At 40.3% G+C, this 27,518-nt stretch overlaps 1 protein-coding gene across 3 annotated transcripts in view; it reads right to left on the bottom strand.

The window, feature by feature from the left end:
* neto1l (neuropilin (NRP) and tolloid (TLL)-like 1, like) overlaps window positions 1–23,451 on the bottom strand; it is a 69,980-nt gene extending 46,529 nt beyond the window's left edge. For all 3 annotated transcript variants that reach the window (XM_032503917.1, XM_032503918.1, XM_032503919.1), the window contains exons 1-4: window positions 22,653–23,451; window positions 21,408–21,464; window positions 21,177–21,311; window positions 20,521–20,769 (exon numbers count right to left, since the gene is read on the bottom strand). In XM_032503917.1, the coding sequence (XP_032359808.1) occupies window positions 20,521–20,769; window positions 21,177–21,311; window positions 21,408–21,464; window positions 22,653–22,680 (469 nt within the window). In that variant the 5' untranslated portion in view covers window positions 22,681–23,451. The remainder of the gene's footprint in view (window positions 1–20,520; window positions 20,770–21,176; window positions 21,312–21,407; window positions 21,465–22,652) is intronic.
* Window positions 23,452–27,518: the final 4,067 nt, after the last annotated feature.

Here is a 27,518-nt window from a genome sequence, read left to right as displayed (position 1 = left end):
TGTGTGTGTGTGTGTGTGTGTGTGTGTGTGTGTGTGTGCGTGCCTGTGGCTGCTGATGAAGGATAGCTATCTAGCAAGAAAGGGAGAGAGGAAGGCCACCAGCCAAGTGGTCTAGTACCATCCTGGGAGAAACAGCATCTGTCTCAGCAAAATAGAGAGGAGCAATCAATAACTATACAGTTAAGGTGTGTGTGCATGTGTATGTGTGTCACTGGTGCATTGGTCTTTGCAGTTGGCTTACACTGCATCTACACTGCTGCATTTGGTAGAAGAATATGGTATGTGAATGTTATGTAAGTGAGCATGTTTGTCCTGACCAATATTGTATTTTGGGGGCCAATTTTGATATTTATTAGTGAAAAAAAAAAACAGCTAAGTATATTGGACAATAATATGTTTTTTTAATGATATAAAACAAATCTTGATATGTATCCCATTGATAATGAAATAAATAAATAAATAAATAAATGTTAGCATGCTAAACTAAGATGGTGAACATGGTTAACACTTCATTCATATGAAAACATCAGCATGTTAGCATAGTGAGCATGTTAGCATTTAGCACAGCTGTCTGAGTGCAGCCTCACAGAGCTGCTACTGTGGCTGTAGGCTATTGAAATACACACAGGCATATTAACTGTATTTTCTTTTTATTAAGAATGCATCATTGCCATGTCTATATCATCACTAAGTTGGGGCGGCTGTGGCTCAGTGGTAGAGCGGTTGTCTGCCAATCGGAAGGTTGGTGGTTCGATCCCCGCCCCTGCAGTCATTGTCGAAGTGTCCTTGGGCAAGACACTGAACCCCGAGTTGCCCCCGGTGCTGCGCATCGGAGTGTGAATGTGTCTGAATGTGTATCTGATGAGCAGGTGGCACCTTGTACGGCAGCCCCGGCCACAGTGTATGAATGTGTGTGAATGGTGAATGTATCCTGTAGATGTAAAAGTGCTTTGAGCAGTTGTTAAGACTGGAAAAGCGCTATATAAATACAGCACATTTACATTTACATTTACATCTAAGTTGATTTGTAAGCACTTTGAGGAGACCATTTTAAATGTTTAGAACAGATTACACTGCTTCTCGTAAGAGACTGTGCACTTTCCTGTTCCATTCGGCTACAAACTGAAGCACACGGTCAATATGCTCCCTTTATCTCATCTGTAACCTCGCCTTTCACAATATTACAGCCATAAATGCACCCGACAAGGGGGGCTGTAATTGTACCGCGCTGCAGCATAACACCAAAATCCATTTCTATATGGTGCCCAGTTCTAACCTGAAGAGCACCATTTAAGAGTGGCAACATATGGGTCAAGATGATATGTAAATGCAATTCAAAGTGAAGTATGATCAGCTTTTTGCAAATATCTGTTTCTGTGACCAGTGGAGAATGTAAATTGCAATTCACATAATGGATTTTCATCACTTTACATGGGTTTACTGTGCAGAACGTCAATATTTTATTTATTTTAAAAATACACTTTCGTTTATCACTGCCAGTAAAAGTATGCAAACATTACTCTACATCCAAATGGACACACGCACAACACACACAGATTCATGATGGATTAAAGTGCATCCACATCAATCAAAAACTTGAATATATATACTGTATATATACTGCCTTTATTTCTGTATGTAACCTTTGAAGTCTAATTAAAAATGGGGAGAAACACTCTGATCTCCCAGAGAGAATAACCCTGCTGGTCAGATTCACTGCAATCAAAAGGACCGTCTGTTTCTCAATGCGTGTCAAGGGGAATTAAGACCCCTGAATGAGAAATCAAATCACACAGCATTTCCTTTCATCTTCTCTTGAATCGATAGCATGTCATAAAATATGTTAGAGCAGACCTTGCAGCATTCTAGCATAATTTACAGACGAGGATGACGGCTCCTTCGTTTTTTCCCCACACAGTTTCAAATACAAAGGAGCTTCTTGCAAAACCTCTGAGCCAGCTTCCCGAAATTTCAGGTTTTATCACAGTCACATTAACACGCTGGTATTAGACCTTCGTCAGAGTATTTGTCCTTACTATGCAAACATTTCCGTCCACCAATTTAGTCAATTTAGGCTTTCCCCTGCCTCTGTGTTTGATGGATGTCCAGAGTAGTTGGCAGTGGAGTAGAAACTAGGCTTTGATGTTCAGGCCCACACTGTTAGAGTATTCAGGTTGACTTTGATAAACCCCATTAGAATGTCACCATCTCTCGCGCTTACTTTCTTGCACACACTTAGAAGCTATGAGCCTCAGAGTATGGGTTTGAGGGCAAAAATACAAGGTTGCTCCAGCACTGCATACACGCTGGGTAAGTGAGGGAAGAAGTGGATGATGGAAAAGATTAATAACTGGCATTTGCTTTCAAAAAAGGGAAGGCAAATTGATTGAGATGACTTAGAATGAATAAAGAACTATGATATGTGGTACAGAGTTGTGCTATAAAAGATTTACATATGCAATTTCAAGCTTTTGTCACCATAAAAGATTGAGAGATGTGTATCTCTACGTCACCGGAGACAGCTGGTTCTTTGAATGTGCCGGCAAAGCTGCAGTGGGTGAACACAGGCTTTATCATAAAAGCATGAATGATTCGTCAAGAAGTCTGGCAAAGGTCGGTACTCTACATGCACAGCAACGCAAGGGCCCATTCACTACTCGCCACTATCTAAATTGAAAAGAGTATTTATACCAACTTAGGGATCAGAAGTTAATGGAAGCAGTCATGCATCAATTGAGTTGCATAAAAATGTCCGTTGGAAAAGCGTGAGATTACTACATCCTTTTAAAAGATTTTTAATTTTCTCAAATTGGCTTTTTGTGTCTGATAGAGGGACTGTGTGTGTTAGGGGTGGGGGTGTAGTAGGCAGAAGGCACATTACTGTAAAAGTTTTAATCAGACATCAGAATGGATATATTTATACTAAAAGAGTAGGATCAAGTAAAGATCCCAGTCCAATGTAATGAAACGCTGCTCTTTGGTGAGCTGGCAAATCATGCTGGACAAGTTGCTGCACAGATTGCTCAAAGCAAAAAAAATGACAATGACAGAGGTGGGAAAGTGATTGAGAAGGTGTTTGCCCTGTTCCATTACAAACATTTAAAGAAACCATTGGCACCAAAGACAAACTCTCTAGTGGACATGCCCTGCTCTCATGTAAACTCTTTTGTGACTTGGTATCTAATGCCTCTCCTATAATCCCATCTGTTAGTTTATAGGAGGGAAATACTATCATTAATCAGCTTCACACATCTGAACCAAAAGGCAAACTGTTGCCTCTATCTTATGAAATACCTCTGACATTTAATTAAATGAAAACCCAATCAGGATTTGCACAGAAAACACCCAAAAGAGATTTTGAGGCGTGTTGACAAAACACACGCGGTGGCAACAACATATTAATATTAAGTTCACTGATTTAAAAAACAAAACAATGTATTTTTCCTGAGTAAAGCAGCAGAGGCTTATTTATTTTCAAAACTTTAACAACAACTCAACCGCCAATTCAAGAACTGCCATCATTGCTGTGGATCATAACATCATTGCAACTGCCCTTGTTTCTGAAGAGGGCAACACTGTGTGGAAAGTTATGGATTTACCCTTCAAATAAAACTTTATAATGGGCGCACTTGCTGGCAGCTGTGTCTGAGGCTTGGCTGCATATTTCAACTGATTGTGATCAAATACAAGATTGGGAAGCCAGTGAGGAATCATCTACTTGCACTGCATTACAGGCGGTGGTATCATAAAAGGACAATTACGGCGCAAAATGAACCTAGGGGTTAATAACATGTGTACCGAGTTAATTGTTCTCTGGGATATGTTTACATGCTAATTGATTGTGTCTGTAATTTGAACCAACCTACCGCCAATCTGTTGCTAGCTGCTAACGCTAGCTTTCAGGGCATAGGTTAAATCCCTATTTCTATACCACTAACAAGGCTCAAAATAGCACCACACTTATTTTTCAAATAACATAATGAGGATCCCCACATGTAAACCAAAGCATTGAGACCTTTGTAAGTGTACAGACAGTTTCTTAACAAGTAGTGCTGTCAAACAATAAAAATATTTAATCATTATTAATCACATTAATGTCATAGTTAACTCGCAATTAATCACACATTTTTATCTATCCTAACTGTCCCTTGATTTATTTTAGGTTATTTTAAGTCTAAGTCTATATACTACTTACTGTAGTGTTCAATTTCACACTAACATTCTTTTTTGGAGCAGTCATGCAGCAAATAATCTCTCACACAATGTAACACTATCCATTAATAAAAGGGGGAAAAACACTATGACGAGAGGGCGGAGAATTTGCATCAGCAGTGTGCTTGTACATCAAGTGGTATTTCAGACTGGACGTGCAGCAACGATAGCTCAGTTCACAACGACAAAACACACAGATCACTTTGGTCTTGTCAACGGAATCATTTGGCAACTTTTTAAAAGTAAACTTTCCATTCAGAATCTTATTGGCATCCATTTCGTCGCTATTCTAGCACTATTAAAAAGTTTATAAAGACAGTACTGTTTACGTAAACAGGCATGCGTCATCTTGGAAAACAGGCATGACCAGGCAAATGACTAATGCCGTGCAACCAGAAACATAGCTCAAACACAGCATTCGTGGTTCGACTGGTCATTACTGTTTTCCAAGATGGCGCCTGCCTGTATACCCAAAGGGTAATGTCTTTATAAACAATCTTTTTCACAAACTGTCTCTACTTACAAAGCATGAATGATACAATACATTAGCATGAAAACATATCTCAGAGAACAATTGACTCTGTACACATATGTCATTAACCCCTAGGTTAATTTTGCGACAGAATTGTCCTTTAATGGTTCAACCTACAACATACAGACTCAAACACTAGAGGCAAAACATTAATTCAGTGTGAATGGAACCTCAAAATAATATCTGAATCCTGGAGTAACAACCAATCACACTTGTTTTGACATTTTTGGAAAACATAAGCACAGCTAAGGCTGGCCAATATGTTGATATTATATCAATTTATGAGACCCGTCTTAAATTTTGGAAATGGTAATATGACATAAGTGTTATCTTTTCCTGGTTTTAAAGGCTGCATTACAGTAAAGTGAACTTACCAGACTGGTCTAGCTATTCTATTATTTGCCTTTATGCACTTAGTCATTATATCGACAATACTGATGATTATCAAAAATATCATTGTGTAAATATTTTGTGAAAGCCCCAATAGTAAACCCTACAGTTTTGCCGCAATATTGACATTGATGTTTTTGGTAAAAAATATTGTAACATTAAATTTTATCCGTATGGCTCAGCTCTAAGCATAGCGGTTTTTACTCCAACCTCACTTTGTGAAACCACTTTAAACAAATGTGGAAATAACTTGTGTGGTTGTTGTGGTTAATGGCTTCCACGTTCAATATGAGCTTTATTGAGTTACCGTTTCTGAGAAACACTGTCCAAGAAATTAAGTACTTCGTTTTGTGCGTCAGTACAAAAGCAATGGGAGAAAATAACCAGAATCCTTTACATGCTCAACTACAGCTAACACACCCCCAAGCTTCAGGCCATTTAAAAAAAATAGACCTTCCTCATTCTTAACAGGACAACAATACATGCTTTGCAACTCAAAAGTAAAATGCAAGATTAATTAAAATCGACCTTTGTTTCAGCTGAAAGGGGCCAAACCACAGAGGTTTGACATGTAGCATGTCAAGACATCCACCGCTTGGAGCTAAAACCTCACTTCAGAGCTTGTGCCACCAGCAAATGAATATTTAAGCCACACCAAAGTCCTTCTCTCCACACACTCAATTTAAGCATTTTCACTGAGCTCTGTCTAGCACAATCTAAGTTTCCACAAAGCCTGGCTTCTGCAGAAGCAGAGCACGATAAAATCAATGATTCAGACTTCCCTGCTGATCAGTCAATCTCTCCTATAAGCTACAAACACACAAGGAGTTTTTTTAAGGGGGATTTAAACCTAATTCCACCACCATCTCCTACCCACCCATTTTTCTGTATTTCTCTGTCTGTATGACGCTGGGATTCTGTTTCTGGCCCTATTACCTTGCTATATGCTATGGTGAAATAAATGCAGTGGCAAATTATTTCACGGCTGTGTGATTGCAAAGACAATACTTAATGCTCTGTGCGTGTAGTGAAATGGCCTTTTGCATGTGGTTTGAGATGGAATTGATTGAATAGGATTTTGCTCCATTTCAAAGACCAGAGTCAAGCATGTCAAAGGTCTTTGAAAATAATGACTTAAGTTATTTTTGCACAAAGGCAAATTATTTTCCTTTTGTATGAATCACCAGTTCAGCCAGCACACATATTTACCCCTCCTGTAACAAAGAGACTGAGTTGGAGACTACGAAATATCAACTAAATCAGAAGGTAAATTAGGCAGACTTTTAAAATAGCTAAAGTGCTGCCCAGAGGGCCCCACAGATTCAACCTAATCTTTTAGAATTTAAGAAAAAGAAATGTATGTTCTTTTGGCAAACAGCTATCCAGGAAAGAGATGGTGATTTCAATCTCACTTGAATCCTAAATCTTGCCAGAAGAGCCTCAAATAAAATATGCCTGAATATTTAAGATTGCTGTGCATGTTGAGGGTGGTTATAAATTGAAAATAAGTATTTGGAGGAACTCTGAAATTAATTTCTCTCTCAAACATGCACATTTTTTACAGCCAGCATACAAACCAAGAATCAACGTCACCTCTGCAAAACAAACAAACAAACAAGAGTACAAAATGAAAAGGATTTTTTGATCTAAGGGCTCAGATGTAGTTGTTCAGTGGAGGTCCAGTGTGTGTGTACGTGTTCCTGGATTAGGAGAAGCAAACAGATTTGAGTAGTTTCCCGCAGTGAGAATTCAGCCGAACTTGGATGAGAAATGTCTTCTCTGCACATAAAAGGACACAAAAATAAGAGCAGCCTTGTATTTTGCATGACTCCTCCATTCATGTGTTCAGCAAGCATGTGTAAAAAACCCCCGACTTTTTCCACCAGTTAACTCTACTGTCTTTAAACAGACAGACTCAGCATGGCTGATCATTGCAAGATGCTGTATCTGTAGATTTTCCAGAAAACAAATTTTAGTGTTGTTCTTTTATTACTTTAAAACTGATGATACAGGATCCTAACCAAAGAAAATGAAATATATAAATGTGCTGAATGGATGAATAATCTATTCTTTTCTTTAAACTGAAAGATCTCCCAGAACAATTTGATCCCCTTGTAACAGATCAGATATTTCATTATACGGAATATTAGTGCATGCATAAAAGAATCAGCACATTTCAATTTCAAATCTTGGAGATATAAAGCAAAATCTGTTACCTAGTAATGTGTTTTTCTTCATGCACGGCAATCTAAACGTACAGAGAGCAAACTGTTCAGGCAGCAAGAGTTGCGGTTTATAAGGAAGTGCAGGAATGTGTGTTTGTGTATCATGAAGAGTCGTTTGTATGCATGTTAGGCAAAGAGGCTTATTAGTGGCCACAAGGTAAAAGCCAATTGGCATCCTTTATAGACGGTGGCAAGAAAAGCCAGTGTCAGCTCAATGAATATTCAGATAGAAGCAGAGCCTTGAGGGTACATGGAGCAGCCCCAATCTTTTATCAGCCTTCCTCACAGTGGAGCCGTACCCTATTCACAGTAATCCAAATCTTTCTCTGTATCGCTGGATTCTACTTTCCTGTCTTATTTCTTTGTCTCTGTGCATCACTCATATATACAGTACATGCAGCAGTGGCATTCCTCTTGTTCTTTCTCCACCTCTGCTTCCCCTAGTTATACATTTTCAGGCCTAGGGGAACAATGAGAGCCAGCAGCGGGGGGTGGCCATGTGAGTCGCATCACATAGGAGTGTTGGGATTAATCAAGCTTGCCAAATGGAAAATCAAATGCCAGCAAGGCCATGATGTTCAGCAGGCTGTTGGTGTTTGTTTGAGTAGAGATGAACACACATGATCGACTTCCTGACTTTTCTAGGTCCTTGCTCTTGGCAATCTGTCAAAAACACTTCAGACGTCTAATGGAAGACGATGGTCCTAATTGACTTGCTGGACTTCATTGTTGTATTGTCAGTGGTCTGAGGAGGAAATAAAACTTTTCTCTCGCACCCTCCTGCACCTCAATTATCACAGATGGAGGAGCAATGTGAGCTTTGACAAGGATGAAAGAAAACGAAATGTGCGAGAAAAGATGATGGAAACCAACACCTCGCTAAGAACGTGTTTATGTTTGTGGCGCGATCAACCAGACAGATCTCTCAGCTTTCGTGACTCGAGGTTTCAGAGCCAAGCAAATGCTTGACACATTCAGCAAAGAAAACAACTGCATAGAACATTGCACAATGTGTTTCACAGTCACAGAAAACCAAATGTCACATGCACTTACAGGACGACAAACAGTAACCATTTAATATTTAACCTGGTCTTTCCAGTAGGAGCTATTAGTAGCAGCCTGCAAGCTCACATAATGGATCCCCTGGGTGCAATAACAATCCTTTACACAGACAGGGGAAAACAGCAATAGGCATGAGAACTGAGCAGGTCTTTCTATTAAAATAAAATAAAAAAATGGTAGTCTAACCCTTACCTGGAAAGTCTACCATATTGGCTATGAACGAGAACGCATCACTTCAACCACCTCTCCATACTCAGCACAGACTATTCTGTTGACTATGCTTTGTATACAAATGTTATTCCATTATTATTACTACATTGAAGATTTCTTCCTTGTTTGAACCTACAAAACCCTTAAATAAATAAATGTTGATGGACTGAGGGGAGTCAGAGAATTACAGTAAGTTTGTAAACCATAAACTTAGTGTCATGGCTTTACTATAAGTCTATCATATGGTAATGATATGCATATACCCTCCAAAACAGTCCAAAGAGTATATGACCCAAGCTGCACTTTTATTTCAGGAAATGTCCCATCAACTCATTTTATTGTCATTTCCTACATGGAAGTATTGTGTTGTTGTGTACATGTCTTGTTTTTACCGTCTGCTTGACTCTAGAATTGTGCTATCATTCTAAATGGTGTGAGGATTACTCAAATTCCACTTTTCATAATGCCATACTCCCCTTACTCTCCTCTGTTGAGCGTCGACATGATTCTCAGTGGCAAAACATAGCTTGCGGGAGCGACATGTACATAATAAAAACAGACCATTCATCCTCCCTTTGAGGCAGTTATTGGGCTTTTTCATCCCTGTGTGTTAATAAAGGAACTCCCTAAGGAAGCATCCCACTGATGAGAAGATGAAAACAAACGCAAAACTCATCAAGCATGGAAGGCAATCTGCCCTGCAACGTCCTTTAAAAAAAATCAGTGGTACAAATCAGGAGCGATGAGCCAACAAAATTCATTCACCTTCCAAAAATGAAAAGACCGTTTCAATCAAATCCTAAGAGAATAATTCTCCAAGACATTTTCAATGGGTTGAGGCCTTAATGTGTGCAGAGATAAAACACACAGCTCAATCTTATTGCTGGCTTACACAGCATAATGGAGAGAGTCAGGCTCTCAGCATGACAGCCATGGATCTACCACGGTGATAGGCTAATGAAACAAAAAGCCCTGTGCGAGCTGTTATGCCTACAGAAAAAGAGAGTGGGGGAGAAAACACACACACAACCTAGTAAATTTCTAATGCAGTTCTGAGAGCAAAGACCATTTGCATCATGTGTACAATGTAGCAAACCCTGTTTGAATACACAATAGGTCGCTCTATTGTGGATGTAGCAAAAGAAGGACACAGTGGTTTGAATAGGAAGGCAGCCAAGATTCTGTTGCAGATTGGAGAGATGCTTGATGTAGACAAACACACATGGGTATTGATACATATGGTGTGTGTATACAATACGCACACACCATATATATCAATACCCATGTGTACATACAATATGTGGAAACATGTGTATCTGTGTGTGTTTGTCTACATCATGCATCTCTCCAATTTGCAACTGAATCTTGGCTGCCTTCCTATTCAAACCACACACACACACACACACACACACACACACACACACACACACTTACATTACTGCAATCTACCAGCCACAACAGAGAGGTGTCCTGACCCCCACAGCATCTGTAACTGAACAGCAGGCCCGGCTAACAAACTGCCACAGAGGATGGAAGCAGGAGACAGCCTGAGCCGCTGATTGATCTGCAGGGTAATTGGCTAGGAGCTGCTGAAACAGCTAAAGGACGTATATCCTGTTGGATAGTAAGTTAAGTTCCATGGGCCGATAAACTCTGACTGGCTGTCCCCTGAGTGAATGCTTGTTGTCTGATTCTGGTGAAAATTTTGTGCTGGGACTTTTCTGCAATGCAGGATAGAGTTTTTGAATTCACATTTGCTGAAATGTATTGATATTGTTACATTCCAAACTCCACAACTTAGGTTTAAAGTTAACAATAATAATTGACCATGTAACATACGTGCAATGTTTAAGGAAAGAGACAGGGGATATCATCTAAGAGGACAATGTATGTTCAAGCAACCTCTTGTGCAAACTGCAGTTAAAAGCATGTGTGTTTCAGTTTGTGGGGTGACCTTATGGAATGGACTGAACAATGACAGAGCCATTTTGTTTGTGCATATGCACCAAACTAAATCTTGGAGTATTCAGCCTTCTTGGAGACCTTGAATTGAGTCTTGCATGGGCTCCAGTGGGGGAATCCATAGCTCTGCTGGGGGACTTTAACGTGCGTGTGGGTAATGACGGAGACACATGGAGAGGCATGATTGGGAGGAACGGCCTCCCTGATCTAAACCAGAGTGGTTGTCTGTTGTTGGACTTCTGTGCTAGTCATGGATTGTCTACAACAAACACCATGTTCAAGCATAGGGATGTTCATAAATGTACTTGGTACCAGAGCCCCATGGCCGAAGGTCAATGATCTATTTTATAATCGTTTCATCTGATCTGAGGCTGTATGTTTTGGACACTCGGGTGAAGAGAGGGGCGGAGCTGTCAACAGATTCCCAACTGGTAGTGAGTTGGGTCAAGGAGGTGGGGGGAGACTCTGGACAGACCAAGTAATCCCAAACGGGTAGTGCGGGAATATTGGGAATGTCTGGAGGAGGCCCCCCGTCCGACAGACCTTCAACTCGCACCTCCGGCTGAGCATTTCGTGCATCCCTGTAGAGGCTGGGATCAGTGAACCTGAGTGGACAATGTTCAAAGTTTCCATTGTTAAAGCTGTGGCAGGGAGCTGTGGGCTTAGGGTCTTAGGTGCCTCAAAAGGTTGGTAACCCTTGAAAACCGTGATAGACACCTGCGGTAAGGGAAGTTGTCAAAGTGAAGGAATCTTTCCAGGATATGTTATCCCAAAGGATTTAAGAGGCAGTTGCAGGGTCCTGAAGGGCTGCAGCCTCTGCCGTAAAAGAGGCAAAGTTCAGAGAAGACATGGAGAAGGACTTTTGGTTGGCATCAAAATGCTTCTGGAAAAACGTTCGCCACCTCAGGAGAGAGAAGGGGGAAACCATCCAAGCTGTGTACAGTAAGGATGGGACACTGTTGACCTCAACTGAGGAGGTATTAGAGCGGTGGAAGGAGCCCTTTGAGTAACTCCTAAATCCAACTAATACACCCTCTATGTCAAAGGCAGAGCTGGAGGATGATGGGGGATTGTTGTCAAATTTTCCTGGAGGAAGTTGCTGATATAGTCAAACAACTCCACAGTGGCAAAGCCCCAGGGATTGACAAGATCTGTCCAGAAATGCTGAAAGCTCTGGGTGTGGAGGGGCCGTGTTGGATGACACGCTTCTTCAACATTGCGTGGAAAACTGGGACGGTGTCTAAGGAGTGGCAGACCGGGATGGTGGTTCCCCTCTTCAAAAAGGGGGACCAGATGGTGTGTGCCAATTACAGGCTGGTAAAGTCTACTCCAAGGTGCTGGAAAGGAAGGTTCGGTCGATTGTCAAGCCATGGGTTGAAGAGGAACAATGCGGATTCCGTCCTGGTTGTGGAACAACAGACCAACTCTTCACTCTCGCAAGGATCCTTGAGGGAGCCTGGTAGTATGCCCCACCGGTCTACATGTGTTTTATGGATCTGGAGAAGGCGTATGACTAGATCCCCCGGGGAGATACTGTGGGAGGTGCTGCAGGAGTACGGGGTGAGGGGGTCCCTTCTCAGAACCAACCAATCTCTGTATGACCAAAGCGAGAGCTGTGTCAAGGCAAAGCTCTTCATCTACCAGTCAATTTTCTTCCTACCCTCACCTATGGTCATGAAGGCTGGGTCATGACCGAAAGAACAAGATCCAGGGTACAAGCGGCCAAAATAGGTTTCCTCAGACACGTCCAGTTGGGAGGAGGCCTCATGGAAGACCCAGGACTAGGTGGAAGGATTATATCTCCAAACTGGCCTGGGAACCCCTCGGATCCCCCAGTTGGAGTTGGTTAATGTGGCTCGGGAAAGGGAAGTTTGAGGTCCCAAAACAGCAGAACAACATTTTGGCAACATTTTGGCAACATTACTGCACTTTATTTGAAAGGTAAAACAGAGAGTGAGCAGAGCTGGAAAGGCACAGGGATAGTGTGTGCACATACAATTGTGGTAGGTAGCCTACAGTTTGTCAAAGTTGAAAAAGTACAGTAATTTCTGTATGATGGATCTTTGTAACAGAACCTTTAAGTATAATGTTATCATTACTGACAGAAATTATGAAAATTAAAACCAGGTTGTAATAAACTGGAATTATACTTTTATGTGGATATAGATGAATTTCCTGAAGCACCACAGGAAGCATGTAAACATGTATGCCAAGGTGAGTGAATGGGAGATCTCGCTTTAGATAGAACTGGTGCATAACACAGAGGACATGAGCCAGGCATGTCAGGGAGAGAAGCGAGGAGAGAAGAAAAGAGGTAGTGTTGGCTGAAAACAGGACATAAGAGAGATGAGTGAGTAGAGCGAGGGTGAAACCGCCCTCTTCCACAGCTGCAAGAGGTGTGCCTGCAATGCTAACTCACTCCATCCGTCTCGTTTTGCTAAAACAGAAGCAGTGAAGGGGAAAGGGAGTCTTCAGCTGAGCTCAAATGTAGCAACCGTCATCATTCTTTCTCACCTGCATAAGAGCACATGATTGTTTTGGAAACAAGATTGATGTAGGCAGCTCTAACTCAAAAACACAAAGCTGGATGAGGGACTCCACTGGAAAAAAACCAAAAAGCTATTCTCACAAACACAGGTCTGTTTCACAATCTACACTAATGTCCGTTGTTGTTTAACACGTTGAAAAGAATAAACAAAGATACCTGCATATTTTCCCTTTGCCAGAGCCCCTTCAGCTAATAGCCTCACTTTGGAGAAATTGCATTAAACATTAAGGGAGCATACCTGTGACTATTGTTCACCTACACATTTTTCCCAATAGAGAAAAGACTGACCCATAACAATCAAAGAAACAGTAGGCCTCGCTGAACAAGCAGGAAGCAAAGGTCCAGAGAATGTGACTTGCACTGTAGGAAGCACTGATGAGCATTAGATCAAAACTTCGGGATGCTTTTTTGTTTTTTGACTTATGAGGAGGGACTATAGCATAGCAGAGGCAAACACACTCTTAACTGAGATCTTGGGAGAACAGCAGAAGTGCACCACAGGAGATTTCTCCCATGAATTTCAACTAACTTTCATCTATCTGTGCTCTTTTGTGAATCTGAATCCCTACCAGTGTTGGGCCATGGAAAATAAAATGTTACTCCCAGTGCCTTAGGTGCTACAGCAGTGTGGGACCAAGTGTTGAAAGTGTCTTTATTGGATTTAGGTTGAAAGCTTTTACAATATAAAAAGCCAGACCAAAAACCACAAGCTCAGTTTTCACTGTTAGACATATAATTGGACTGCTGTTCATGTCATGACTTTGCAACTGCATGGCCTGTTTCTCACCTACAAAATATTATTCTTTGGGTTAATAGTTTAGAAGATATTTGACATTTCCATGTTCTTCCTTTCTGAAAATTTAGACGCAAAGACCAATCACAGCGCCGCAATTCAGTCATCAGTCAAATTTTAGTGTGTATTTGTTTGTCTTTTTCAAACTCATTTTTACAAATCTTGACTTTTTATAAAACATCTGCATCTTCAGAATAAGAGTCCGAGATCTAAATCTCATCATCAACTTCATCTATTTTACACACTGCAGTCTATATTTTGACCTACTTTCCTAAATCTACTTATGTCTTATGCTATGTGGGATGGAGAGTATGTTCAGGTTATCTTAAAATACAATAAATGATAATCATCATGACTTATGACATGCCTCCTGCCAATCTGGTGAATGTCAGTGTCTTTGGAAACGTCATTATGTGAGTTCAGTCAGGGGATTCAATTGAACAAAAAAGAAACTCAAACATTTAAATGTCAGGTTTTGCCACTGGCAAATGACTTTGGAGGCAGATGTGAAACTGGGAAGTCGCTGAACTTTCTGTGGGGCAATGGTGCTGCCGAAGTCAGCTACTTCCAAGAGCGAAGAGTCCCTCTCTGCGGTTCAATTTTCAATTTTCCAGTTTGAGCCCATCTAGGTTCAATCTCATGGCTCTGCCTCTTTTATGATAGACCCATATATCCTATTCCAGCTATAATCTTAAATGCCATTTGACTCATTTCATACCAAAATGATTCTCAGTCCAGTTAGAGCTTGGTTCTGGCAATAACGCTCTTAGATCAATCAGTGTCATCTTGATTATAGATACATTAGTCATGGCCTGAATGCTAAATAGAAGAAAACATACAGCAGCAATTCTACTGAAGGTGCCTCGGGTAAAAAAAATGATTTTAATTTCAAATGCTTGATTAAAAGATCCATGGAATTTTATCAAGCATTTTTCACAGTCCACACTTGCCAACCACTAATATAATAACAGAATGCATTTAAAAACAAAAATGTTCTATACTCAAAATTACACAAATTCCATTTAGGATTTCATTTTTCTTTAAATGTATTCACAGACAAACACAACCCTCACATCTAAGAAGCAGCTGCAAACCAAATGGGCCCCAATTAGTATGCAGTATATATCATGCAGTAAATATATTTTTTAGTAATATTTTCAATTAAAAGGAACAGATATATAAACTCTTCTTGAAATGCACAAGTACACCCCAAGTCTCCATAGAGCTGCATCTGCCTCACCACCAGGTCTTGGCTCTGCACACAGCCAGGGAGCAAGTGGGGGAGAACTTTCAGCTTCTATTTGCTCTGGTTTAAGGTGCTGAAACACCACTTAATCCACCAGTGTACAGGGTTCTAAGGTCACGGCGTTGTAGGACGAACTGAAAAGCAGAATACTGCTCAAATCCAACAACAGCATTGCACACAAAGACATTTGCACATGCTTCCTCCACTCAATAATTCCCCTTGCTGCAAAAACTGGATTCAACTTTTGCAAATTTACATTGTGTCAGTAGTACTATAAGGCTGCCTGTCACAACGTAACACCTTGGCCGTGCTGCTGAACTCCAGAGATGATGTGAATTTTACAGCAATAAACTTCACGTGCTATGGAGCTTGTTACTCTTCTGGTTTTAATGACAAAGAGCTGAAAATGACTCATTTTGCTTTGGTTGTATTTGTATCACAACATGACATGATATTAGCACATACACTATTTCAAAACTAAATTATTGTTCCACCGTGAATATATTTGGGCAGAATAATGACAAAGAAGGGGGCTTAATATCTCACTTTCAAGTTGTCATTATTTCAAAACGAAATTATTGTTCCTGTAGGAATATATTCCGTCAGAAGAATGACAAAGACAGTGGCCCAATATCTCACTTTTACTTTAAAGTTGCCACTATTTCAAAACTAAATTATTGTCCCACCATATTGTTCCTCCATACAAATAATCACAAAGACAGGATGAAACAATAAAAATAGAACTCATCCTAGCATTTATTTTGCAATTTTTAAACACAGCCTTGGCCTGAGGCTACGAGCCCTTTCCTATGCCAACGTGTGGACTTTGCTGTGAAGCAGTATGCTCTGCAGGATGCTTCAAAGTAGCATCAGAATAATAATTTAAGATTTTGTGTAATGCGTCTTGGCATTTTTTAGACTCACTAACGGTGGATGAATATGCACTAAAAGAACAGTTTGATATTTTTTCATTTTCGTGCCAAGATAATAAAGATTGATACCACTTCCATGTCTGTACAGTAAACATAAGTTGCCCGTTAGCTTAGCTTAGCATAAAGCTAATACTGGAACAAAAAACAGCAAATCTAGCTTTGTCTAAAGCCATTTTTATACTTGGTTTTAATATGCAATTTGTATCTGGATATTGACATCCAGTGTACAGGCCTTTGGATTTACATCTATTATTTAGTGATATCATTATCCTGATTCTTCCCGTATTGTGACCAGATCTCAGGGAGGATCATTTTGGTCAGGTGGGGCTTGTGAACTTGTCAATAAACATAGCACATGCCAGTGTCAAGGGAAGTGTCCTAACCCTAACCTCAAGATGTGGGCTTGCTGATCTGATTGTGTTCCGATCCCAATGTACGCATTTACACCTTTACATCATTAACATGCCTTTTTCCCTTCATGCTGATCAAATATCCAAATACACATTGCATGCGTCATAATGCATGGCGTCCTGTCTTGGTGTAGTCTATATCCATGACGTTCTACTTCCGGGATTGTTCAGGTGCCGTTGTCAATTCTGCCAGATGTCCTTCTTTTTGGCTGGATGTCTGTTACCTTCCACTTTCGTTGCGTTGGAATTTTAAACTCTGGTTAATATGTGAGGACTATGTTCAACTGTTCCTGATCTATGCAGTGTAAATGCAGACAGCTAGCTACACTATCTGCCCAATCTGAGTTTTCTGTTTCACGACCAAAACACGTTCCACCAAAATAATTCCTTCCCGAGGCTATTTTGCAGCGGCACTGTGGCTCCGTATGGAGCTAAGCACCGCCTAAGACGATTGTGATTGGTTTAAAGAAATGGCAATAAATCAGAGAAAAAAATGTTCCCATCCCGGAATGCTATGTTGACTAGCCAGACCCTCCTCCGCAGAGCTGTGGAGAAAAGTCTGGCAATGTCCGACTAGTCTTGGTGTTGTCTTGTTTGTGTAATCTGTACAAAACTGTGTGAAAAAAATATTTTACTCTTTGAATTTTGAATCAATCAGTGAAGTGGTACCAATCATCTGATCTAAGTCCCAGCAAAAAAGTGAATACGCACATTTAGCAAATTGTTGAACTGTTCTTTTAAGTGTACACTTGTGTGAGAATTAGCACGGCATCTGAGCTGCATGAGCTGTGACTATGTTGCATCAGGTCAGTCAGGTAACTAAAGTGAGTCGAACATGCAGCCCGCCACATGGACTCCACTCCGCCTAGTAAGCTTTCGTGTAGCTTTCGTGATATTCACACAGGTGATAGCCATTCTAATCTTTAAAATTGCGTCTTTGTAGCTGAATCAATTCAGGAGATAGTATAGTATGTAGGCCTCAAACTCTTTGTAGCTGAATCAATCCAGGAGATAGTACAGTATGTAGGCCTCAAACTCTTGAAAAAACAGGATATAGTGCATTTTCCAGAGGTAAAAATAGACAAATGTAATGTAAAGTTCTGTGAAGCAAGAAAAGACAAAGCATGAGGCACATATACATTGAAAACATAACATCTGCAAACTTAAAGTGCTTTGTCAACATTTAACATGGACACTGGATATTGTAAGGTTCCAGTCCCTGCTTCTTTATCCACTGGCTGCTGTACTCAGCGCATTAGTCATCAGCAGCACGAGGCTCTGAGAGGACACTGGCAGAATGTGAAGGAGAGGCATCAGAGTTTTTATCTCTGCGCCTAAAAGGAGTGAGGAAAGAGAGTAAGTGGAGCTGATTCATGTCACCTTTGTTGCCTCTTTTTTCTCTCCCATTCATCAGAGGAAGGCTGTGTGAATTCGCAGGGTTAGAAGAGCAGCTGCAGATGTGAGACACTATTCACAGATTTCAGAGTATCAAGTCGAGCTAGTTCCAGACTTTTATCTTCTTTAATTATGTAAATCATATGCCATGTCAAGTCGAGAGGCAGTTTTTTTTTTTTCTTTCCTCTCAGCAAATTTTCAATTAATTCCCCAGAGAAGCAGAGGAAACAATACTTCAATTGCACATCACAGAAATGGGTTCTTTATCTCTGACTATTGAAGGTGGAAATAAATTATCATTCTTTCTGTGTATCAGATGATTTTTTGTTGTGAACTTTCTCGCATTAATATACTTTAATTAGGGAAGAGTTTTCCAGACTATCCCTTACTACATCAGGAAACCCGGACAAGCATGTCATCTAGATGTAAACATAAAAATACAGTATTAAATGAGCACCATTTATTAAAGAAGTAATGAAACATTTTGGAAAAATATGCTTACTTATAGTAAGATGAAAAGATAAATACAGATGTTACCACACACACACACACACACACGCACACACACGCACACGCACACGCACACGCACACACACACACACACCAATGACGCAAAGTGAAAATTAGCTTTCTGTCGGTTTTCAGCTTTGCGCTAGCTAACCGACCGCTGTCAGTAGCTTTGTTTTTACTGTACAAAGATGAAAATGGTATCAATCTTCTCATCTAACACTCAAGTTTAGCGAATAAGTGTTCATCGAACATGTCAAACTATTTGTTTAAAAGGTAGAATTGTTAAAATGAGCCCAAATGCTAGTCATTCAATGATATCATTGGTATTATTATTGTAAAGCTACTAACTAGCCTTGCTGCTGAAGAGCACATAGTCACATACACATATGCAACTAGCCCAGGCATGCCCAATTCACCGCGTTAATGCAATCGGAAACCCAATTATACCGACACCACATTAATGCAGCACAAATGCCCCATCTCGCAATGTTAATAAATGTAATACAAAATTTGTGTACTTCGGATCCGCACTAAATGTAATGGGTCTCGGCCCATGCTACACCATTCCACCAAGTTTCATAAAAACCGGGCCAGTAGTGTTCCTGTAATCCTGCTGACAGACAAACAAACAAACCGAGATGAAAATTTTACCTCCTTGGCCGAGGTAATAAATGTCTTTATAGTCAAATAAAATAAATTAAATCCAAATTATTAGAGCTGATGTGTATAACACAGATAGAGGAAGAGCTATATAGAGGATTAGCAGACTGCAATCTCTATTACACAGCATACTATGTATGCATGCATGACACTGCCTTCTCTCTCTCTCTCTCTCTCTCGTATCTGACTGCCTGTAGCTGTTGCACTAGACATTTTGAGCTAAACAGCAGCTTTATCTTGGTGTAGTTTTACATGAGCAATTTAACTTCTACTTCCAAATGTCAGAAATGTAGCAGTATTTCTGCTTAACAATCCATGGTCCTTTATCTTATTCCTCAGCAGTTTTCATTTCCATTGATTGTATATGTTAACTGCAATTTTCCATGAAGAGCTTCAGCATTCTGATTTCTTGATAGCAACACACACAGGGGCGGCTCAGGTGGTGGAGCGGTTGCCTGCCAATTGGAAGGTGTCCCTGCAGTCCAATGTGGACGTGTCATCGAGCAAGACACTGAACCCTGAATATCTCTCCCGATGCTGCGCTATCGGTGTGTAAATGCGTTTCAATGTTTATCTGATAAGCAAGTGGCCTTTTGTATGGCAGCCACAGTGTGTGAATGGTTCCTTTACTGTGTAAAAGTGCTTTGAGTAGTGGTTAAGACAAGAGAAAGAGAGAAATCTATAGTCCTTTCCCTTTTTTTTTTAACAGCTAGCAGCATGTTTTTGGGATGAAAGGTTGATGTACTGCATAAGTGTTTATCATATAAGCGAAGACACATTCAAATCTCCGATGGTAAAATACCCCCTGAAGGTGCAGTGGATGTGGAGACAAATTGACAAACTGCTTGTGGTTCCTGGCACTGTGCCTTTCAAGGCCCAAACACACTAAAAAAGTTGACAGTGTTATTAAACCCAGTCGAGTATAGAGGAAAGAATATTCAATCTTAGTCATGCCCTGATTCCTTGTCATCAATCCTTACACTGCTTCATTAATGGGATCTCAACCAAAGATAAGGCAAATTAAGAAAGCCAAGGCTTAACACACAACTGTAATTGCCACGATTGTGTTTGACAATACCGATTAGTTTGCTACGCTCCCTCGGCTTCTTCCAGCCCTGTAAACTGAGGAGTGGTGCAGCTGAGCTGAATTCAAATCTGACACTGCTCCACGTCACTCCAGATACAAGAGAAAGAAGAAATAACAGCCCAGTCACGAGAGTGTCCCAGCCAATGACAGTATATTGCCAACAGAAATACAGAGTGTGTGCAGATAATCAATAAAACTGCAAGAGGCTCTCACAGGGGAAAATTCCCTGGATGATGTTTGTTTTTCATTCGCAGCCTTGCTGTTAAACCTTAAAACATGGATATACTCACAAAGAAAAGGGTGAATTGACAAGAGCAGTAAGGTAAAAAGAACTACAAAAATGTACCTGCAGTGAAGTTGTATCTTGCTGAAAATCCCACCGCTTCCAATTCACCATCTGTAACAAATTTTATCCACAGATATCGGCCGCTACTCCTGATTTCAGGCGGGCTGTGCTGACCGCAGTACCGTCCAAGTATCGGGGAGAAGCCAAACGGTCCATCCCGAACCTCGATGTTGTCAAATTTACATTCCCAAGAGGACTCGATTGAATAGTTCTCCTCAAAGTGTAGATCAATACACTGTCGTGGGGGTGCTGGAAGGCACAATGGAAATAATTACCAACTAACACAAGCAGAGAGTGAAATATTAGTCATGCTTCCATTAATGCACTTCCAACCTGTTTCATTATCAGCACGCCCACATGCTCAATTCTTCCAATCCTGGCTGTTAGTCAATCTATCTCTAAAACACCAGTACTGTGATAGTCATTAGCTTCAGCATTCACTTTGGGGATTTTTAATATCCCAATTCTCTGTGTTGATCAATAACTGATCAATAATGTACCACATCCTGATGTGAAAAATACCAGCCTGTCCAGACCAATACATTTTATTACAGTCTAAAAATATACTGCGATTTCCCCCACATGATAATCCCAGAAATGCTTTAGCTTGAGAACAAATAGCTGAATCACGTCGCATTTTTAAAGACAGCATTTACCTTCAAGGATGTAAACACACTCTGTGTCTGGGGGGTATTTGTTTGGGTAATTGGGAGAAGTGAAGAGCCCTCCTTCTGGTTCTTTTACCCACGTTCCACATTGACCTGCAGGCTTCACTCCAGAGTTGTTCTTCCCTTAAAGTAGAAACAGCAATAAGAAAAAGACCAGTGAGAGATTCAAGAGAGGATATTTAGGGAGTAAAGATGTGCAGCTGTAGTGATGGAGATTACCTGCTGTGTCCTTCCTTGTTGCCCCAGACAACCCAAGTATGAGAAGACTTGCAACAACTGTGAGAACATAAAGACAATGCATTTTTGACAGAAAACTGTGACGTGCACATGTTTTTTTCGGGGATTTCCTCTGTTTTGTGCACAGCTTGATTTCAGCTGATGGAGGGTTGAGTCAGCAAGGAGAACATTTCAGGTTCTAGGTTTAATGTGTTATGCTAATTATAAATGCTAATGCAGGCCTATGTCTGACAGTAACGTTAAAGAATCGCCAAACAACACACAATACCCAACTAGTTACAGTAACAGGCAATTCATGGCATCTTATCAATTATTTATTGTGTAATGTCAAAACATGGCAGCATTTATAGCGCTAATAGACTCCAAATAGCTGAGAACATTAAACCTGTACTGTAACTCTGTGCAAACACATAAACTGAGTGATTCACCAAACTCCTTCCAAAAAAAACAGTATTTAAAGAATGACTTTAAAAAAGTAAACTACGACCAAAAGAGTACTAATAAAATAACCAGAAAATAAGTACACATGATAAAAATAACCAAAAATGAGCGAAAGGTAGGGAATATACGCAATATAACCGAAGATGACTCGAAAATGACCAAAGAATTACAATTATTTCCAAAAGAATATTGATCAAAAATAACTAAAACATGACTAAAAATGACCAAATAATACTTACATATCATAAAAAATAAACCAAAAAGGACCATGAAATGACAAAAAATGACTAATGTATCTAAAAATGAATGAAAAACTAAAACACTGACCTAAAATGATCAAATTAACTGCAAATGGTAAAAACAGAGAAAATTACATAAATTGACTAATACTTATCAAACTAAAAAACAGGATGAAAAGCGAATGACTACCAAAACATCTAGGCTAAAGGCTATATGATGAGTTGTCACAAATCGGTTTTCTTAAGGAGTCTTTCCTCCCACAAAGTGAAGTTCATTTAAAAAGAAAGAAAGAAAGAAAAGGAAACCCTACAAGAACTTGCAGTGACCTTCAAGTTACAGGTTGCAGGATGCAGTATGTCTGTATCCCCCCATGATATTCGTTCCATCGCCATTCTGCTCCTATTTTGAGTTTTAAGCTGTTGCTTTGATTTTTAGCGTCCGTTAACGCCGATTAAAGGATTACTCTACTTCTCCTTCGTTTGGGCACAAGCGAGCAATAAGAGCTTAGAGCAAGTGTGCTTCAGATGATGAACATGGATGTCTTACCGTGATGGAAGATGTGCCCATGTACCATGTCTGTTCCTTTCACAAACGGCTTCAGACTCAACTAATTCCATTTAGATTTAGGAATACTTGGAGAAAAAAAAGATTGAGATGAGAGTTTCTGAAATTTTACTCCGGCTCATACCATACAACCTTTCGGTGGAAATAAAAACAAGCGAATTTACTCCTTAACAAAATCTTCAGTGGGGAAAAAAAATAAATCCTTGCAGGTGAACTAATCACCAGTTTCATATAAAACCAGAAACAGTTGTAAACACTCGCCCAATTTCCATCCAAGCGTTTCTAATTCCCTTTGGTGCTTTTGATGCACTGAAAGGATTAATAGTCCCGTCATCAGCCCTCCTCTAATCGCTCCACCTTTGCAATCTTTGGGAAAATATCATGGACAGCCTTGTTTTGTCCTCTTTGGTCCCTTTATCAGGAGAGTGGATCCTTCAGGAGCATGTGGAACCACGCACCACTCATCTCTGCAGCGTTTTCTTCACTCTTTTGCGGTGCGTAAAATCCCCTGGAAAACACCGGGTTGGGTAGCCCACACGATTAAGTGGATTTTCGTTTGGGTTTCATTTGACGCGTTTCCTGTTAAAGCTGTTGTACTGCATCCCGGTCCTGTCTTCTACCAACTGGAGAGTCCCCGCAGAGAGCGGGAGTTAATGTATGATCTCCCTCCTCTTCCGTTCATTCATCACCACAGCTGAGCCGTACGATGCGCCACAATCCTCGCGTACTTCTGAAGCACGCATTCAAAACTTCTCCAGGACACGACTTGCGCGCGCACACGCGCACACGCGCACACACACACACACACACACACACACACACACACACACACACACACCAGAAAGAGTACAGAAGGAAGCGCTTATGTGTGCTTACATGAGTGTGTGTTACAGTATAGGCTCCGCACGCTCCGCAGAATTCAGCTCAGCTCGTGGAGATCTGCAGGAAAATGGAAAGCTAAGCAGAAAAATACAATTACATATGAAATGGAAATGGACTAAAGAAGCACAAATTTGTCAAAGGGTGAGTTCAAACATGGAACAATTAGCTGCAGAATGAAATAGACTGGAGAAATACAGCATTTTGTTTAAACAACTAGAAGTATCAAAGCACTTCTTTCATTCTTTTGCTCACCGACAGTCTAGCTTTGTTAAAATTCTTGTATTTACCATCATTATTATGTTTTTATTTTATTTTGAATGTAGACTAAAATACAGCCCACTTCAAGGTTTTCAAGGATAACATCTTCATATTCCCCTAACCTCTCCATGTTTTCAATTTTATTTACAAGAAGTGGATAGGAAAAGTGAAGTAACCCTTTTTCCTTTTCTTTCTCTATTTCAGTCCCCCCCCCCAGCAGAACAGTGACAAAGACCCCGTAACGTTCCTGGGGTGTGAGTGTCAGGATGTATGCATTGTGTAGCCGCTCTCACACCTGATGACAAAGCTGATCAGAGGGTGCCCAGGGACAAGTCAAGGGGCTCAGGCTCCCAAAATAGTTTTGGCACCTAGCATATAATATCCATCTTCAGATACTCCTGCTGCAGAGGCAATCTTGGACCCAGCCCCCTCTGTGTGTGTGTGTGTGTGTGTGTGTGTGTGTGTGTGTTTGTGTGTTAATGTCACTGGTTAGCATCCACTAGACAATTTGGATCATCTTAAAATACACTGTTAATCAACCATCCTCCTCCTTTTGTATTGTTGTTATGCCCCTGACAGATTTCTTTTTCAGTCTCTCATTCTAGTGCATTTTATTCTAAACCCCTCTTGAGATTTCGTAGATAAAGAGGCATCTTCATCTAATGTCCTGCTCTTAATTACATCCTATCCCAGAGATGGGCCTGTTACCCACTATTCTAAAAGTGTTTGGTTTTTACAGCAGGTAATGCAGGTAAAGCAGGAGCCACGCTGACTTTGAGAATACACGTGGGAGTGGAAAATCTCAGAACTGTTTTCAACTAATAGGCTCCTGCTAATCTGAAATTCAGAACAATTTAATGGACTTGGGATTTAGACCCCTAACACAAGAACTTTCTTGCCACTGTACAATCAACTCCCATGGAGCTTGAAGCCCACATTGCTCGGTTTGATTTCTCCAAAATTTCACAAACACAACATGGATGAAAAGAATTTAAAATGTCAATTTCTCTGCAAAGCCCACAGTCTGAGGGGACATCAATAATATCTGCGCCAAAATACAATGCAGAGCCCAAAGCTAGTTATTGATTAATAGTGGTGCTGTGGTGTCTGACAACTTTATAAGCACAACACCACACGTTTCTGATGGGTAAACTCCGAGATAAAACAGCAGAGCCATAAGGGAATTATTCAAATGAGGCTTATCTGGTCCACTGTATGCAACAGTGGCCCTGGTGAATTTAACAGCAGCCTCTGGTTTAGCTCTCCAGCATCTAAAAACTGTTTGACTGAATGGCGCCGAGGCAGTGGGAGCGTCTCAGAGAAAGAATTCATTCAACAGCAGCCTCAAAGTCTGCCATTTTTAATTAAGGAAGTCTATCATTTGGCAGAAGATAACTATTGTGCTGTGTCGGCCTAACCTAAATTTGTAATTGTAATCTGTTCAGGGAAATGGGACACCCATGCAGGCCAGGAACCACATGTTTAAAATGCAGCACACACACAACTATATGGACAGGTAAACATATCAACACATTACACAGGTACTGCTCTCTTTGCCATTTTATCTTCAATTATTTCTCATGATTGCTCATTGTCCGGCTTGAATTTCATCAATTCACTTACTCCGGCTTGTTTTCCCAAACATCAAAGCTCCACTTTTAAGCTTCACTTAAAACATGCAAACGAGCAGTCACAACAAGTACATTATCTTGTAGCATATAGAAAGCAACAAGTAACTTGTGATTGCAGTTTGTTCATTTTGCTCAGACCTGATGAGCAAAAATTGGCTTTTACCTTCTACTTTGTGTCATTCTAATGACACTGCCAGCACCTTTTCTTTTTGTCAGTGTAACAGGGGACAACGCTAATACGGATAAACACTTAGGCTAATGCTTCCTGCCTGGTGGGACTCAAATTAACCTTATTAGTAAGGCATTGAGCAGTTTGTTGGCCTTCATTTATTTGTCATTCACATTGCTTTGTAGTTCATTAATCAGGACCCAGTTACAAGAAACGGTTGTTTCTGACCATGGGCAAATTTTTGAGCTGCTGTTTATGCTACATTAGCTGTCTGGGTCTCTGGTGATAGACTGCCTTTATCCTGGCCCAGCACCTGGGGCCAGTGGGAAAATAATTCCATCCGATGATAGCCCATAAACTACCTGTAGCTTCATTTTTGTTGCGGTGCTTTTGTTAGTTTGCAATGCAGCATGCCATTATAAATCCTGTGCTCTCCCACAAAAGTGCACTAGGCCATCTTTTATTTTGCAAAATGACAAATAGTTAAAGAAAACTATATTTGACACAAAAATACTGATACTAAGTATTTGCAAGTTGCCAGTTTTTTTCTTTATCAATTAATCTCCCAATTATGTTTTTGATTAACCAGTTAATTGTTTTATCTAGAATGACAGAAGAAAAAATCAAAATGCAACCACACGCATTACTTGTTTTGTCCAATCAAAAGTAGAAAACCTAAATATATTTGATATTTTGGAACAGCACATTTTTGGAACAAATCGTTTTCCTGTCGATCGACTGTTTGATTGTTCGATTAATTGTTATACTATCAACGTTTGAAGGTCACATATACATATAATCATAAATTATGCCAAATTATAGTATACATTTGCACAATTGTGGCTAACCAACACTGGTTAGAGCTGAACTGTTAGTGTTCTGGGATGAAGAGGTTGGACAGTTATTACTGTATAATAACTGCAACCTTGTGATGAAGGGTCAGGAAAACTAAGTGCAATTTACATTGACTTCACTATGTGGTTAAACAGTCCGTATATGGTATAGAACATCCAGAAGGTCAAATGTGCTTTGTTACCACCGTCTTCTATCACATTTACAGATGAAAACAATATGTGCTCCATGTCTTTTGGGTAAAGAATTTAAAAGGCTAGGCCACTACAACACACAATACTCAGTAGCCTACCGATGCATCAATACATAGAGTAGTTAATACTGCATGGATATCTGGGTTGAATGCACAGTCAGAACAAAACCCTGCACATCTGGGACATCAATAAATCGCCCAGTGTTCCTAATGCTGACGACTAAAATCACATTTTGCAAGATAAACTTCAAATGTTTGATTCTAGCATAGTTTTGTTTGAGTTCCTTAAAGTTCCCAATGCTAATTTCACTTTGAACTACTCCACATTAATCTCTCTCATGTCTCCTCAATGCTGCAACTCATCTGTCAATCACTGTGGCTTTATCCATCCAGCAATTAATCTCAGCCCAAGAGGGGCCGCTGCACTGTCTATGAACCTAAATGTCTGCTGAATTGCTATGCTCGGTCTGCAGATTTCTGCTCTAGTTATAGTATAATGAGTAGTTATGAGATGGCAATTTTCTTAGCTCTTTTCAACAGATCTATTGTCCTCGTGCTTCCTCTACATGTTTTATACTCCGCCGTCCTGTTCATATGATCAGGCATGAAGAAGACAGTGACTTTCTGCTTCACAGGTGACCTGGATTTGGGCTAGCATACCCTGTGCAATATGTTCTATTTCTAAAACCCCAAGCCCCTGGGTTAAACTGTCTGTGTAATTTGTCATTTGACCTCATTAGCCACTTGGTTGGGGTGCCATATCACTGTGGAGTGACACTCTGTGGGCCATAACACCCCTGATGGGGGAGTTAGATTCACCAATGTCATACAACCACAAAACAGTTTTTTTTTTTTTTGGATTG

This window comes from Etheostoma spectabile, chromosome 22, assembly GCF_008692095.1.
Source record: "Etheostoma spectabile isolate EspeVRDwgs_2016 chromosome 22, UIUC_Espe_1.0, whole genome shotgun sequence".
Classification (NCBI taxonomy): domain Eukaryota; kingdom Metazoa; phylum Chordata; class Actinopteri; order Perciformes; family Percidae; genus Etheostoma; species Etheostoma spectabile.
This window is presented reverse-complemented; position numbering and strand designations above follow the sequence as displayed.